At 34.0% G+C, this 17,004-nt stretch overlaps 1 protein-coding gene across 1 annotated transcript; it reads left to right on the top strand.

Annotated features, from left to right (window-relative positions):
* Positions 1–10,114: 10,114 nt before the first annotated feature.
* Positions 10,115–16,006, top strand: LOC101257311 (serine/threonine-protein kinase D6PK-like). Its single transcript, XM_004248481.5, has 3 exons — positions 10,115–10,542; positions 12,054–13,347; positions 15,005–16,006. The coding sequence occupies exons 2-3, from the start codon at positions 12,107–12,109 to the stop codon at positions 15,855–15,857; spliced, it is 2,094 nt and encodes a 697-aa protein (XP_004248529.1). The 5' UTR covers positions 10,115–10,542; positions 12,054–12,106; the 3' UTR covers positions 15,858–16,006.
* Positions 16,007–17,004: the final 998 nt, after the last annotated feature.

Below are 17,004 nucleotides of genomic sequence, written 5' to 3'. Positions count from 1 at the left end.
TATTATGTGTAGGGAGTTGGTTATTGGTGACATTTGGTGCTTCCTCATTGCGTAACTCGATTATCTTATCCTCAATTAACTTCTCAATAACTCTTTTTAGGGTCCAACAATTCCCTGTGCTATGACCTGGAGCGTTGGCGTGATACTCGCATATAACAGTTGGATCAAAACCTCTTGCATTTGGATTGACAACGTACGGATTGACAGGTTCAACAGTCACAATTGTATTAGTTTTCGTAACAAACTCGTATAGGATTCCCCAATTAGGGTAAAATTTTCTTTTGACCTTGTTCTCTCATATAGTTATTCCGGGGACGTGGATTGTATGGTGCCAGAAAAATTTGTTGTTGGGGCGAGAAACTTGTGGGGCAGGCCCCCGCCATTGTTGGCGCAAAGGAGGCTGGACATATGCCTGAGTATTGCGAACTGCATATTGGAATGGGTATAATGCTGAGGAGAATTATTTCGTTCTTGTTGGACTTGACCATAAGGATTGTTCATGCCCATTTGAACATCTCTCGATCCAGATGCCGTCATGGACCCTTCCTCCTTCTTTTTCGATTGGTAAAATTACCAAATCTACTTTGTATTGCTTGTGTGGTAGCTCTAATGGCTGCTTGACTCACAATCTTACCCGAATCTATGCCATTCTCTACCATTTCTCCGATCTCAATCGCTTCGGTGAAAGGCTTGCCCATTGCGGCGAAAAGATAATGAAAGTAATCAGGTTTTTGAGCCTGGAGAAAAACATCAATTAACTCATAGTCTTTCATCGGCGGTTTGACTCTAGCCGCCTGCTCCCTCCATCTTATGTCATATTCCCTAAAACTTTCTGATGGCTTTTTCTCATATTAGCTAGGGAATTGCGATCGGGAATAATATCGATATTGTATTGAAATTGTTGGACAATCTTGCGCCATATCATCCCAAACGTGGCAATGAGAAATGTCCTGATCGATAAACCATTCTGATGTTACGCACGTTAAGCTCTCTCCAAAGTAAGCCATAAGAAGTTCTTATTTTCTTTCGGCTACCCTCAACTGATTACAGAATCTTCTCAAATGAGCCACTGGATCACCATGACCATTATATTTATCAAACTTTGGAGTTTTGAACCCTAGAGGTAAGTGAACATCTGGAAACATGCATAAGTCCTTAAATGAGACACTTTTGTGTCCTCCTGGACCTTGCATATTCCTTATGTTTTGTTTCAAACTCCTCATTTTCCTTGCAATTTCTTCATGTCTCTCATTCTTAATGTTTTCCTCAACTTCAATGGGAGAACTGTATTGGTGGTGGTAAGAGTTAGGAACATTGAAAGTTAATTTAGGGGCATGACGACCGTATTAATCTTTGAGTATAGGGTCATCATTGGATTTTTGTACCAGTGTCGATTGAAGAATTGTATTAGTTTGGACAGTAGGCATGAAAAGTGGATTATTCATCTTTAATGGTTTCAATGGGTTTACTGAGGAAATTCCGGCAGTATTAGATGTGTTAATGTAGGGTCCAAACACAGGTGGATAAACCGGATCACTTGTTGACACTTGGATGGGGAATGGCATATTCGTATTCAAATATTCTCGAATTGAAGGCGGAGGAGCTTTCCCATTCATCCAAGCTTTGTACATTTTGGTCATCTGTTGTTTTAACATTTTCACCTCTTCCATTGGTACCGATTCTTGCGCAACCATTTGGGTTTGTGCATCTTCATTTTTCGACTCTGTTCCGTCTTTACGTGTCATTTTTTCTTTCCCTTTTGATCATGTGTTATATTGATGAGATGCCAACTTTCCTCACAAACCAACCACCTTTTAAACTCTCTAAATTCTCATATATATGTGTGTGTGTGTGTGTGTGTGTGTGTGTGTGTGTGTGTTATGATTTAACATATTGAGGATATTAAATTCACGTTGTATGTTAAGCACCTAGATTATTCATATGTCTATAATGTGTTTTGGAAGACTTTTATGTTTCATCCCGGCTTTGGACGACTTGCTTATGTGATTTGGTCCCCTACTTTACTTACTTGAATAATTTGAATGCATTTTGATCGAACCTATTAAACGTTTCCAAGTATCGTGTTTGAACATGAATCAGATCATTACGTAGTTCATGTGGATAAATTTCTTTGAAAACAAAAATACGAAATTTATTTAACTTTAGAATGAAAATACCATTCAAATCAAAATGACCAAAATAAAAATATCAAAGTACTTAACATTAAAACAAAATTTGACGAACTAAAATAATAATAATAATAAAAAAAAAAAATCCATCTCCGACATTTCTTGATCATCAATTGCCCCCTAGACTAGAGTAGACCTTGAACAAAGCTTTCGGCAGATGTGGGGATAGTGCACGCGCCTCTCAACCCAGGATCTCATCACTTCGATGGAGATGACCACCATAAACATCAATCAAGCTCCCTATCAACTGAAGCACTTGTCCTTTGTCCTCCTCCATATTCTCGTGACAGTTCTGCAACCATTCTTCAGTAGTGACAACTGTATCACTCAGATGCTCTTCATGTGCTTTAAGCTCTTCAATTTGGTTATGAAATTCTTCACACTCTTCCATCCATTGATTTCTTTCGGTTGCCACTTCTGCTTGATACAATGTGAAACAGTTTGTTATGTCCCTTTCTCGTCCCATAGAAGCTTTTAATTGATTTTGTAACCTAGCTTGTGCATGTATTAAGATGGTCTTTTCTTTCTTATATTCTTCCTCTTGTTGCTCCATAGCACCTGTGACAATACCCAAATATTCATGTAGGGTTCGAATAGTAGATAGATGCTTCTTTTCAATTCTTTTTTCAATCAATTTAACTCTTTCCTCGAATATTTCATCACGTCGAGCCAACTCTTCTCTAACATTTTTAGGTCATTGCTTAGGATATCTAAAGTAGACCTATAATTTCTTTCCAACTTGAGTCGAGCCTACTTGATTCTTACTTCAATTTTTTTTTGTCGGTCTATGATTTCTCCCGCTGATCATTCAGGCATTACTTTGAGAGGAGATTGATCAAAGAACTAATGGAGGTATAAGGGGCCAACTTCCCCTTCAAGGCGATCATCAACCATAGCTTTCGAACTAAAAGTTCAACTACCACCCCAAATCTTTTGGGCTTTTGATTCTCGATCTCGATCTTAAAATGCCTTCTCCCACACAAAATTCTGCATATCCTGTAAAATTTGTTTTTGTCCTAGTTGGCGTAGAACTCGGAAGGGTATGTATGGTTGGAACCCGCGAAGGCCTGTCAGAACGAAGAATTGACGATATGAAGACATAACAATTACCTCACTAGCATGGAACCGATGATAGCTCTATGTAATTTTGGATGCCGTCAATTTAAGAAGATAATGTCTCCATGCTTTGACACCTTTTGGTAATTTGTCTCCTAATTCTTTCATCCTGTCTGGGTGGCTCAAAATATAATTCGTTCAATCGTATTTTAAATCTGTCTGACAACGATGATGATATAGGTGCTCCAAAAACTAGATTTGTAATAACATGCTACAACCTTCAAAGAAATCTCCCCCTCTCTATATTTAGTCAAAGCACGATAAATATCAGTCAACATCATCGGCAATATAGTGGATTTTTTTTCTTCCTCATAATAGTGACTAATCCTGACAGACAAATATCGATTTTTTTATCCTTCCTTGAAAAAACCATAGCTCTCAAGAATGCCACCATGAATGTTTCTTGTCTATGTTTTTCCCAAGTAGGGAGGTGTTGTCCATTTTTAAGTTGTTTCCCATAGCTTGAAAGTTCTTTGTTCTTTCCATATCTTGAGTACAAGAATTCCAAAGAAACCAACTCATTATCAAAATACTCCTTATGAGGATGGATGATGTGCATCTGTTCTAGAAATTTACTTCCGCTGACACTCCTAGGGGCTATCAGTGTATTAGTTCGAAGATCCTGGCCTAAACCTGTGAAACCACCCAATTCTTCTAATGTAGGCGTCAACTCAAAATCACTAAATTGAAACACATTATTTGTGGAATCCCAAAACGGGATCAAAGCCTCGATCAAACCTCTGTCAGGACTAAATCTCATGATATCTGTAAGGAAACCAAGATGTTTGAATATCTCAGTCCGCCTAAATTCATGCATATCGTTCCACCAATTCATCAGTAATTATGGGATTTTATTTGTGATCATGAACTTTGGGGTATCATTGACCATTTCGACTACTTCATCCCTTGGTCTTTGATCACACCTCATAGATCTCATGATTACCTGGTTGAGAAAAAAAAGTATTCGGGATTTTTAAATCAAATTTAATTGTGAAATTTTGATAATTCGAAATTATTTATTGGAGTAGTTAAAAAATAAAAATGATTCGAAATGTCTAAAGTGATCATTGATTCAGGTTATTTTTGAAAAGAATGACCAGAGAAAGAGACAATTTTGATCGAAAAAAAAGAAAGAAAAATAAAACAATGTGTACATGTACAATTTAAAAGACATATATACATATATTAGTAATATTATTATTTTTATTATTAATGCATTATTTCGATAAAAACGAAAATAAAATTGAGGATTAGGTGTGTGTATATATATGTGTGTGTATTAATTTGTTTATTTTGAATCATTAGTTGAAAATGGGTAGAAAATAGATATTTATTTTTCTAGTCGATTATGCTAATGGTCAACATTTTATTACAGTCTTCCACATGATGCAGCAAGTAGCACAAAATGCACATGATGGTCTCACAACTTACCTGTCCTAGTCAGATTGGGCCCCTATGCCGAATCTCGCTAAGTTACATGCACATGATTCAAATAAATCAGAACCTAATAAGGATATCATATCTGAAAGTTTCAGTTCTACTAAAGTTTAACTTGTGGAGAAAAAATATCTAGACTGGCTGTAAAACGAGTGGACAACTCGAGTCAAGGAGTAGCAACGTGCCGATAACAACGCTTTCCGGCTTTGTGCATAGATGCTCCCCATCCTATAAATATTTAACTAAATGCCTTTCACCATGGATCGAGATCCACTGACTATCTTGATAGAGGTGCGCAGTCGCAATTCTCATATTATTATTATAGAAGACTCAGAATGGTTCGTGAGAGAAGACAGTTATAATCCAATTCACATATTATCAAAACATTAAATAAATAAACAATTAGCATATTAAGTTAAATAAATACAATATCCAAAAGCGTAAACATATAATTCATAGTCATACATAAATCAATATTTAAAGATTGAATATTAGTTATTGATCCCAGCGGAGTCACCATCTGTCACGCCCCTTTTTTTCCTCTCGATATTTTTTATTTTTATTTATTCTTTTAAAAGAAAAAAGTTTTTCCAATTAAAGTGACTATTGACAATGAATTATTTTATTATTCAGAGTCGCCACTTGGAATTGAGTTTTGGTGTTCCAAGTCACCTTATTTAAATCCCTATTCAAAAGGAAATTGACTCTATTTTTAATGGTATGCGAACTAGAAATTTGGTTAAGGAATTTTGTTGAGCAAGGGGAAGGTGTTAGGCACCCCTCGAGTCCCGTGATTCTAGCACAGTCGCTTTATTGACTTTAGTATGACTTGACTTAATTTTCGAATATTATATTATTTAGCTTAATAATAACATTACTATTTACCCTTAGATTTATTTTAAATTTATTTGGAATTGGTTTATTTATTTTAAATAATCTTATTTATTTTATTTTTTTGTGCATCCATTAATTTTAAATTTGAAATTTCCATATATTATTTTATATTCTTTTTTTGCTTATATTTGTATGTTTTTTTTTACTTTTATATTATTATAGGTACCTAATATTTAGGAACTAGAGTTTATGTAGGAAACGAATTTCAGTGTTTGATTTAAAATTGTTTTTTTTTAATATTTTTAAAATAAGAGATAAATTTTATAGGATTTTTGATTTTTTTTAGAAACAAAAATTAATAATTTTGTATGACATTTTCTTTTGTACGTCCCATTTGGGTTCTTTTTTTTTTTTTTATGTAAATTTTATTTTTAAATCATTTTTTCTGACTTTCTGTTAACTTTCTTTTATTATTATTTTATTTTTTTTCTCTTACGTATATTTTGTATACCATTTTATTTATTTATTGTTCTTTTTACTTTCTTTTTTTTTGTTCGATTTTTTTTTGTTTCTGTTATGCATTTTTTTTTGCTATTATTTTTTATTATTATTTGTATGTTCACATTGTTCTTTTATTATTATTATTATTATTATTATTATTATTATTATTATTATTATTATGCTTTATGTTTTGTCTTCTTATCTTATTATTATTATTATTATTATTTCTATCTTTTTGATGATTTATGTTTTCTCTTCTTATCTTTAATTATTTTTTTATGTTTTTTTAGTTTTAACATTCTGTTCTGTTCTTGCTTTTTTTTTTTTGTTACACTTTGTTTTCATTTTTATTATAATCATTCGTTTTCCTTTTCTTTTTCTTATTCTTTTTCTGCACACGGTTTCAATTTTTCTTTTTTACTATTATGTTTTTTTTTTCAATTTTTCAATTACTTTTTTTCATTATTTTTAATTTTAGTTAGAATTCTGAATAATATTTATAGGAACATAGTGTAGTGGGATTAGGATTAAACTTAAAAATTAGTTGAGAAAATTGGGGATGAGATAAGGATATAAAATGAATAAATCATAATAATAGCAAATTAACAAAATAAAAATAAATTTAAAAAATCGTGTAAACTTTAAAAAAAATTGTGCAAAAGAAGAAAAAAATAAAATAAAATAAATAAATAAATGGGATGAGATTTTTCAGGAAAATAAGTTAGGAAGTTGGGAGTAATTAGGATAAGTTAAAAAAAAATTGAAATTTTTTGGACTCCTCTTTTCTTTTCTTTTTCTATATTTTTTCACAATATTTTCTATATTATTATTATTATTTTTAGACTAGATATAATTAACAAATAACTTCAATTCCCAACTTTTATTTATCAATTTTTTATTATTATTAAACTATAATTGATCTTATAATTTTTATTAATTTACAATATTATTATTTTATTTTATTTTATTTTAAATATAACCCTTTTTAAATTGGTGTAAAATATATTATGTTTTAGTAAAAAAGTTAGGTGTTCACAGTACCAATTTTTGTTACTTCTCCTTTTGCATTATCTTCGAATCTACAAATCCTCCATCAAGTCTTTTGATAGTTTTGAAATTTTCTTTCTTTCCACACTTATGCCTGGAGCATCCACTATCAAGTGCCCACATTCCTTTCCTGTAAGTTTTCTTAGATTGGTCCTGTAAAACAAGGAAATTAGTTTCTTTTGGGTACCTAAGTGTTTTTAGATCTTTGATGATTAGGAGATTTAGGTCTCCAGATCCATTTTCCAAAGGAGTATTTTCTATAATTAAAAGATTTTTGACCAAGATTACCACAATTATAGCAAGTAACTTTAATGGAAGTTTTAGAGAAATGAGAGTTGGAGATTGATCTATTTTATCTATTGGAGCTACGATTAGGAGAATTCCTCCTGTAATATGTAGTTCTGTTAGATCATACAGAGCTATGACTTGGAGATTTCTGATGCTATTTAGCTGCATCTTTACTTCCTCAAGTTCTTCTTTTAGTAAGTTGACTTCAATCTGACTTGCATCAAGAAAAACCTTTCAGTCTTTCTTTTCTCGAGCAATTTTATTGTATTCGTCAATAAATTCTGCAGTTCATCAATAGCTATATCCAAAGAATTTTATAATTCATTACAGTTTACAATTTACAGATCTTACCTCACTTGTTTCACCTAGTTCCATAAAACACAAGTTTGCATTTCATCATGATCATCATCTGTTGTTTCTCTTTGTTCCCATGCTCTGAGACTTTTTGGATCTTCATTTCTTCGATTGTTTCTTCTCCTACGTTTTGGACAATTCTGTTTGATATGACTTGGTTCTGCGCAGTAGTAACAACGATCTTCATTTATTTTAAGATCGTTGTTCTTGAAATCTTATTGAGGTTTCTGTCTCGTCTGTCTAAGCATATGTCTTACTCCTCGATTGATGAGTGTCATTCCTTCATCTTGATTCTCATTTGCTTTCTCTCTAGTGTCAGATGTTTCAATCGTAAATGCCACTATTTTTTTTGTCATCCTTATTGTAATGATTAGTATGATTTTGTTCATATGCCATTAAGTTACCTCATAGTTCATCATATATCATTTTCTATAGATCTCCATCTTCAAGAATTACAACTTCGGTTTCCCAAGCCTTGGGAAGGTTTCAAACAAGTTTAGTGACTTGTAATGAATTTGAATACACCATTCCAAAAGTTTTTAGTTCACAGACAATTTTACTGAATCTTGAAACATAAATTCAATGTTTCATCTTCTGCCATTTTAAACAACTCATATTCATAACGAGTGCACCGAGGCGAGCCTCCATTACTTTGGTGGTTTCTTCATATGTTACTTCTAGTTTGTCCGACATTACTTTCGCAGTATCGCAAGTTTATATCTTGTCGTACTGTACTCTGCTTACTGCACAATATAACAAACTTATAGCACTAGCATTAGTTTTGATTAGCTCTTGTTGTTCTTTAGTGATATCAAATTATTCAGGATCAAATAACTTTTCAGTGCTATCCTTTTCAGTCAGTCCACGAATGGGCTTTGGACCTTTCTTAATCATTATCCATGCTTAATGATCAGTTGAGAGACAAAAATTCCAAATCTATTTTTCTAGTGAGAGTAATGTTGCCCGTGGAAGTATGGTGGTCAGTGCGGTGAGTGTCCATCTTGAACTAAGGCTCCAGGGATCTGATAGTGTGCCATTTTGGATATTTGCCAGCAAATTAGTTCAACAATATAAAACAGAATAAGATAGTTAAGTAAATAAGCATAGAGAGTCTCATACTGGTTAGGATCACCAATATGGTGCCTAGTCCAGTCCCCTTGTGTTTCAAGAATTTCCTTAAGAGCTTCAAACGAATAGGGTATACATGAAGTGAAGTCTTGAAAACCTGTCTGATGTGCAAATCAGAGTTTCTAGGTAGACAGTACCTCTACTTGTATAACCTACACTTAGAATCTTTTCCTTTTCTTTTTCTTTTACAAGTGTTCACTCACGTGTACAAAACTTTATCAAAGATGAAAGAAGATTACAATGATAAGTTCTAGTGAAGTTGCGTAAGACTCTAAGTGGCAGTCCTCTTGTGTAAATAGGCATAGAGTTCTGGTCTTCTTAAGGAACAACCCAGGGAATTTTCATTCAATCAAAAATTTGTAGGGATTCCTTGATTGAGTCTGATTTGGATAGGATTGTGCATGTTCATATTAGATATGTTCATGATATCCTTACTTTCTAGATGAGGCGTCTTCAATAAGGTTGGTTGTCTTCCTTGATTGCTGGATGCTTGTCTTGATAAATTTCTTTGTTGATTTCCTTGATTGATAGTGTTTTGCTGATTCAAAGGAGATTGAGATATGTCACGGTTGTCTTCCTAGAATCTTGGGGATTTAGTCAATCACTTGAGATCTTGATTAGCTTGGACTGTGGATTCTGTTCAGATTGTTGTAAGCCCGGATTGTGACAATGTCACTATACTACTCATCGAATTCTGCAAGCAACATTAGATTTATTGTTAATTATCAAAATATTTTTAGTGCTTAGGAGGCTAACATCTTCCACAATAAAATAAATTGACAATGCAAGTTTAAGTGGTAATTGATGAGCAAGACTAGGAGACGGTAGAGTGGTAACTGTGGAGGTTTGTGTTCCAACGGTTGTTCCAAGCAAAGAGGAAACTGGTGAGATGTTGTCATCCACCATTGAAGTTGTTGCGAAACTTTTGCTTTTCTCTTTGGTCATACGATTCAAAATTAAGTTGTTTTAACCTCTTAAGACTCTGATACTATTAAATACTTTTTCAGTATTATAAATATACTGCAAAGTCATAGACCAAGTCATATACATTTAATAATAATCCTACGCAAACTAAGCCAGGAATAAACAAAATCTATTCGTATTACATAAGTAAGTGTTATCCTTGTTCAATTTAGGATAGATTTTTTAATGCTTCAATCAGATATTTTTAGGATAAAACACAATCCCCTTATATGTACTTTTTCTTTTGAGTTGGATTTGCTTTTAAAAAAAAAATTGTAATCTCTTAGATTTGTCTAACTCTAATGGGCAGGCTTCACAACTTTAGAAGTAGTTTTGTCTCACTTACTCACCCTCTCTTTCTATTTAAAAAACTGCAAACACATTCACACTTCCATTGTGTGTGGTCAGTAAAACACATGACTAAAGCTAAACACAAAACCAAGAAAGAAGAGAAAGCAAAAGCGTCTGCACCTCCGTCCCCTCTTATATGTATCCAAAATTGCAATGCCCCCCTAGAACGGCTATATTTACATTATCAGCTACTGCCATTTTTGCCTAAGTAGTAACCAATATATATACTGCCATTTTTTGAGCTTCAATTTCTTCTTTCACATTATGTAAAAAATGAGATTCCCAGTTGAAGAGATGGAGATCATTTTCAGATCTGGCTAAGCTACTTCTAGTGGTATTATTTTGTTACTTTCAATTTTTGAGTTCCTTTTCTTTGCTGCCACTAATTTGTTGATTTTGTTTGTGTTTTAGTATTTGAGTAGAATTCAATTAATTTTGTGATTCTCTCTTCAGCACTAGTTCCTTCTATGTCACTGACTTGAGAAAGTATTTACAATTTAAGCCGAGAAGTAGGGAAATATGTGTGTAGACGGAGCTAGAATTTTTATCCAGAGTTCAAAATTTGAAGAACTAAATACACGAATTAAGGGAGGGGTCTATTATATATACATGTAAAATAATTTAAATATATTTTTTATGGAAAGGGTTCGGATGAAAACCCTAATAGAAGGCTGGCTCTGCGCCTGTGGTAACATTCTATATTACTGGGTTGAGGGTGGCAAAAGTTAACTCATAAAATCATGATCCTTCCATCCTGTTTAGGTTTATATGGGTTAATGACCCATTTATTTTATTTTATTAACTCACTTGATTTTGACTTGCTTAATTCAGCTTGAGTTCATATGTAGCCTAAAATTGATCTATGAGAAACTTTGTGAAAACACAACTTTTTATTTGAGTGTTATGTATAGTCATTATAAGAAAAAAGTTCTTTAAGTACAAAATAAGTTATTATGAAAAGAAAGAATTTTTTTTAAAAATTTGGTAAAAATTGGACGGATTAGGTTATGACCTGATCTTTTACCCAAACTGTTTCACCCAAGTAACTTTTGGGTGGGTTAGTGACTCACTTATTTATTAACTCAGCCATTTTGAATTGCCCATTTGACACTCCTAGTAGTGGTGTCCATTTTCTCTACTCCTAGTAGTGGTGTCCATTTTCTCTTAGTATTGGATTGTTACATCACAAATGATTATAGCCATTTTACTGCAGCTTCTTGAGTATTATCCCATTCTGTAGCGACTGGGGCTGTCGAAATTTTGTGAAGTAATTAGGTGATTCAGGGTGATATGTTGGAGGTCTGTGATTCAGTAGTTATTTTAACATTTCAACACGTCCCTTCAGGTGCAGTTCTAGTTTTCTTTGGTTAAACACATGGAACTATTTTGTTGATGAGCGAAGACGAGAATTGATTCTATGAACTGCCTACGTTGAAGGCATGTTGAATGATGTGAACCATCTCATTTAAAAGTTTTAACGATACAACATTTTGTTTATTTATATGGGTTTGCAGCAGTTCATGCCCCCATTCATGCTTTCTCTTTTGGTTGTTAAATTACATTATCACGTGGTGCAACTAAGAACTTAATTAATAACCTGAAATATGAAGATATTGCTAAATATATGTTATACATTTGTGTGTTCATAAAGGATGATAATGAATTTTCTTTTTTGAAAAATACTCTTTCTTATGTTATCGTATTCAATGAACTGGTTTTTTCAGTTGCTGCTTAACAAGATACAACTTTTTGAAATGATGGCATGCTTCTAATGAGAAACAATCCTAGCGGATTTTATTTACGTTTGTTATTCATGTACGAATCAACTCTTATTGATATTTGCAGTTCCACAGAGCTTCTCATAGTGAGATACTTGTGATGATAAATAGCAATCAGAGATGAAAAGGACACCTGACTCAGGAAAACCACTGGCCGAGAACAGTATTGAGGTTGAGGTGACAAATATTTATCTAACCTTTAAAAAAGAGGTGGGAACTATATCCGATGTCCATAATTTTCTGGAGATGGACTTCACTGTTCCTCTTCAAACATGGAAAGGAAAACACTCCTATCAGGAGGAAGAGGAACTCATGCCTAATGCTGGTACAATCAAGCGATGTGATGACTCACTTGACGATAGTGGCTTTATGACTTTCTATGGAGCAAGTCATCCTCCAGAACCTGTTGATACTGACCTAATGAAACCAGTCTATGTACCAATTGGTCCTAATAAAGTAGACGGCAAATGCCTATTGGAAAACATGTCTCTGAAGGGTTCTTCCCTGGATGATATTTCAATCGAGGTTCTTAACATGAAACCTAGTTCATTTCTTCTTTCACCTGTGGATAGATGGGCTGAAAATAATGATCTTCGTGTACTATCCTCTCCATTTATGGTTCCTCGTCCATCTCAAAATACGTTAGCAAGTCTACCCCTGGATTCTGAAGAAAAAGAATGTCTTTGGGATGTATCATTATCACCAAGCAGCAATGTCAGTCCATATAGTAGCATTGATATTACTGGTGTTGGCACAGCTATGAGCATTCCTAGCAGCTGCACAAGAACATATAGGAGTGATCGATTGTTGAGTGAAAGCTTGCTTATTATGGACGGAAACTGTGAGGGCACTAAACTGATTATTCAAGGGGATTCACTAGAAAGTGCTAAAACTAGCTTTAGCAGGGTAAGTGATAGCAGTGAACTTAGTGATGATAGTAACTGGAGTAACATTACCGGCAGTGCCAATAAGCCGCACAAAGGGAATGATCCCAGATGCAAGGCTATTATTGCAATACGGGCACGTGATGGTATATTAGGCATGAGTAACTTTAGGTTAGTGAAAAAACTTGGTTGTGGTGACATTGGCACTGTTTATCTTTCAGAGCTAAATGGGACTTGCTGCGATTTTGCAATGAAAGTGATGGATAAGGCATCACTTGCAAGTAGGAAAAAATTAACCCGTTCTCGGACAGAAAAAGAAATCCTTCAGCTGTTAGATCACCCATTCTTACCAACATTGTATACTCATTTTGAAACTAACAGATTTTCATGTTTAGTCATGGAATATTGCCCAGGAGGAGATCTACATACTCTACGGCAAAGACAACCTGGAAAGCATTTTTCAGAATACTCTGCAAGGTACAGTTCTTGATCCATTATTCTCTCTTCTATGCAACAAAAGATAAAACATCCTTTAAGCTTGTTTTTGATAAGCTCTTACACCTAAGTTCCAAACATAAGTGTAATCCTCCATTAGTTTGACATTCCTTGTATGGTATAAAGCCCATCTCTCTTAAAACAGAGCTTGGTAATTTGTTAGGATCTGCAATGGAAATGATTAATCATCTTACTGGCTCATCGATTCACTCTTATCTATTGAAACTCCATAAGCTGACAGTACGCGTGCTTTTCTGGGAAAGGACTGCTTTGACAGTTTATTTCTCGAATTTCTTTGCGTGCTCGTACCGGTAGAGGAAGTTTAATGTTTCTTAATGATAATTACCCAAGTTCTGTTTAGCGCCAAATGGTAAATGCTCATAATGTGTTAAGATCCTCAAACTATGTATCATTTTGAGAAAATAGAGATTTTCTGAACATTTCATGATTTTAAGGCTCCTTGCTTGTTCACAGTTCATGATGTCTTGTTCTTATATTATGTACTTTTCTTTGTGTCTTCTGGTTCTTAGTTTTCAGCCAAATACATTCTTGGTTAGACATCCACATTTTTATTGAACACAATCCAGAGATATTACCAAATATGAGAAAAATGTTCAGAAGTTTGCTTATTTCAATGGTGCTTGAGCAGTTGATATGTCTGTTACTCAGACACTGTTGTGGCTTGGTTTCAATTGAGTCCTTAGCAAATAATATGTGCTGAGAGGGAATGCGTCGTTTGGTTCAACTTTTCTCCTTCCTGGCGAAGAAAATATATCACGGAGGTCACCAACGTGGACTTAAGTTAGATGTTCATTATATTAGGATTTCTATAGTGAAGAAGTTCTGGATCCGTCTTTGCAATTTTTTGATCCTGTTCTTATTCATTTTTTTTTGTTTTTCCTTGATATTTGTGGAGTGTGGGCCAGCTTGCGTGGACCTCGGCTAATTCCCATGTGCTACTCGCTACCTTTCAGTAAAACAAATATGGGTAAACTCTGTATATACAAAGGCTTGGACTTATGAGAAGAAATCATCTATTGTTTTTGATCTTATTATTTTCATTTTCCTTTTTTCCTGCAACCAATTATTGACCAGAGAAGATGGACAATTATAACAACATATTATATGGGTATGATATGAAACTGGAACAATACCAAGAAAATTATAATGGATCCTATGCAAGAATAACACGTGCAAATTATTATATGATGTACATTTTATGAACTAGTTGGGATTGTTGGTGCACCTACATTTTTCTGATGTTTGCCTAGAGCATTTTGGTTTGTTCAGTATTTTTACATTAGGGTCAAAATGTAGAGAACCTATTCAATTAGAGAACTCCTAATTTGTCTTAAACGACAAATTTCGTGAGTATTGGAAAGGTATGGGTCCAAATGGAGTGAAACAAATGTTGAGGAATTCTGTAGTCGACCCTAACTAGTTCTGTGTAGATACATAGCTACTGTTGTATGGGCAGGATGTAAAGCTCAATCCAGGAATACGATTAGACATTATATGCTAGCTGTCTTTTCCTTTTCTTTTGATTTTCGTTGGGGCTTTGGAGAATCTTGGCCCTTTTTGTTTATCTTGAGCTGTGGAGTTCCTTAGTCAGAGTTTAATTAACCTGTTTATGCAACAGGTTTTATGCTGCAGAAGTTCTATTGGCTCTCGAGTATCTTCACATGCTAGGTGTACTTTACCGAGACTTAAAGCCTGAAAATGTTCTAGTGCGTGATGATGGCCACATCATGCTTTCAGATTTTGATCTGTCCCTGAAATGTTCAGTTTCACCTATGGTCATAAGGACATCATCTGATGATCCCTCTAAACGAGGAGCTGCATTATGTGTGCAGCCAGCCTGTCTTGCTCCCACATCTACATGCTTCCTCCCCCGAATATTTTCTCAAAAGAGCAAAAAAAGATTACAAAAGCCTCGGACTGAGCCTGGTTTTCCTGCTAATGCTATACCTGAGCTAGTTGCAGAACCTACTGCAGCACGATCAATGTCATTTGTGGGGACTCATGAATACTTAGCCCCTGAAATTATCAAGGGAGAAGGACATGGAAATGCAGTTGATTGGTGGACATTTGGCATATTTCTGTATGAATTACTATATGGTAAAACCCCATTCAAGGGATCAGGAAACAGGGCAACTATTTTCAATGTAGTAGGGCAACAGCTCAAATTTCCTGATTCCCCTGCAACGAGTAATGCCAGTCGCAATCTTATTCAAGGATTGCTCATTAAAGAGCCTCAACACCGTCTCGGGGTGAAAAGAGGAGCAAGTGAGATAAAACAACACCCTTTCTTTGAAGGTGTTAATTGGGCACTGATTCGTTCCAGTACTCCACCAGAAGTGCCAAGACAGGTTGAAGTAGAGGTTCCACGGAAGCTTAAGCAAGTGAACCCTGTTGAAGTTTGCAGTAAAAGAATTGCAGGAACAAATGTGAATTCTGGGGATAATAATTATCTTGACATTGAGTTCTTTTAGTCTAGGAATATAGGATTCTTGTCTACACTTTAATCAGCTTCCTTTAATCATACACTATCCTAATATTCTCTTACCTTAATCGGATTACAATTTCTGTAGTTATTACATTTTACTATAAATACATAATTACCATAGTTATAATTGCCTAATTTGAGTCACATCGTCCACAATTTCAACTCCTTTTCTCATTTTCCTCACCAAGCTTCCTACGTGTGACGTGAAGTAAAATATGATAATGTAACGGTCCTCCTAGTCGTTTTGTGAACTATACCATTTTTAAACCTCTTTGATTTATAACTTGCGTGGATAAACAACATGATTTTCGAGGTCATCAGATAAGTTTAAGAAAAGATAGTTAATTTTGTGAGTATAAGTGAGATATGCATAGCGATTCTTTATATCATGACACCTTAGTTTTTTTTTTTAGACATGTTCAAAGATAAACATTATTTAACTGAAGGAGAATGTAATATTTCTATTTATTAATGTAGAATTAGTTTGCGCTTAACAAAGATGAAAGGAAACAAAGAAAGTACTTCGAGTTTAATTGGAAGAGAGAAAATGTCTATTTTTCATTAAATTATAGAACGCCAAAAGAGTGTTGAAATGGAGAACAAAAATAAATAAAAATGGAGCACAATGAAAAAAAGAACAGAATGCAGATAACTAAAAGAAAAGAAATAGAGGAAAAGAGGAGCGAAAAATAAGAGTATTCATCTCATAATATAAGATAACGATTCTTGTCTTTTTCATGAAATTTTCTGTAATTATGGGTAGATTTTTAGGATAGAAACATGAAGAAATTATGCTATGTAAACAAAATATAGTCCTAAGGTTTCTTAGAATAAAATATTGATTTGATTTAAGGGGGTCGAATATAGACAGACCCATTTTAGTTGAAATTCGACATGCAAGTTTGTTTTAAGAGTCATCCATAGTCCTTGTAGCTATTTTTGCTCCATTTTAGCTCGAATTAGTTGACTTTGCATTCCAATCCATCCTACGAGTCTTTTCCTAGCCCAAAATCAAATTATTCATGTGTATTAGCTCATCACAACATATCATCAATAAACACAAGGATAATAATAAGATTATACTCAGAATGTAGCTAAAATGTCATGTTTGATTGCATAAATAAACATAGATC

Source organism: Solanum lycopersicum, chromosome 10 (genome assembly GCF_036512215.1).
Source record: "Solanum lycopersicum chromosome 10, SLM_r2.1".
Lineage (NCBI taxonomy): Eukaryota > Viridiplantae > Streptophyta > Magnoliopsida > Solanales > Solanaceae > Solanum > Solanum lycopersicum.
This window is presented reverse-complemented; position numbering and strand designations above follow the sequence as displayed.

What these genes read in the sequence shown, in the direction of transcription:
- LOC101257311 (XM_004248481.5), top strand. Translation starts at nt 12,107, where the DNA reads ATGAAAAGGACACCTGACTCAGGAAAACCACTGGCCGAGAACAGTATT. An exon ending in TTTTCAGAATACTCTGCAAG is followed by an intron (nt 13,348 to 15,004) that starts GTACAGTTCTTG and finishes TTTATGCAACAG; the next exon opens with GTTTTATGCTGCAGAAGTTC.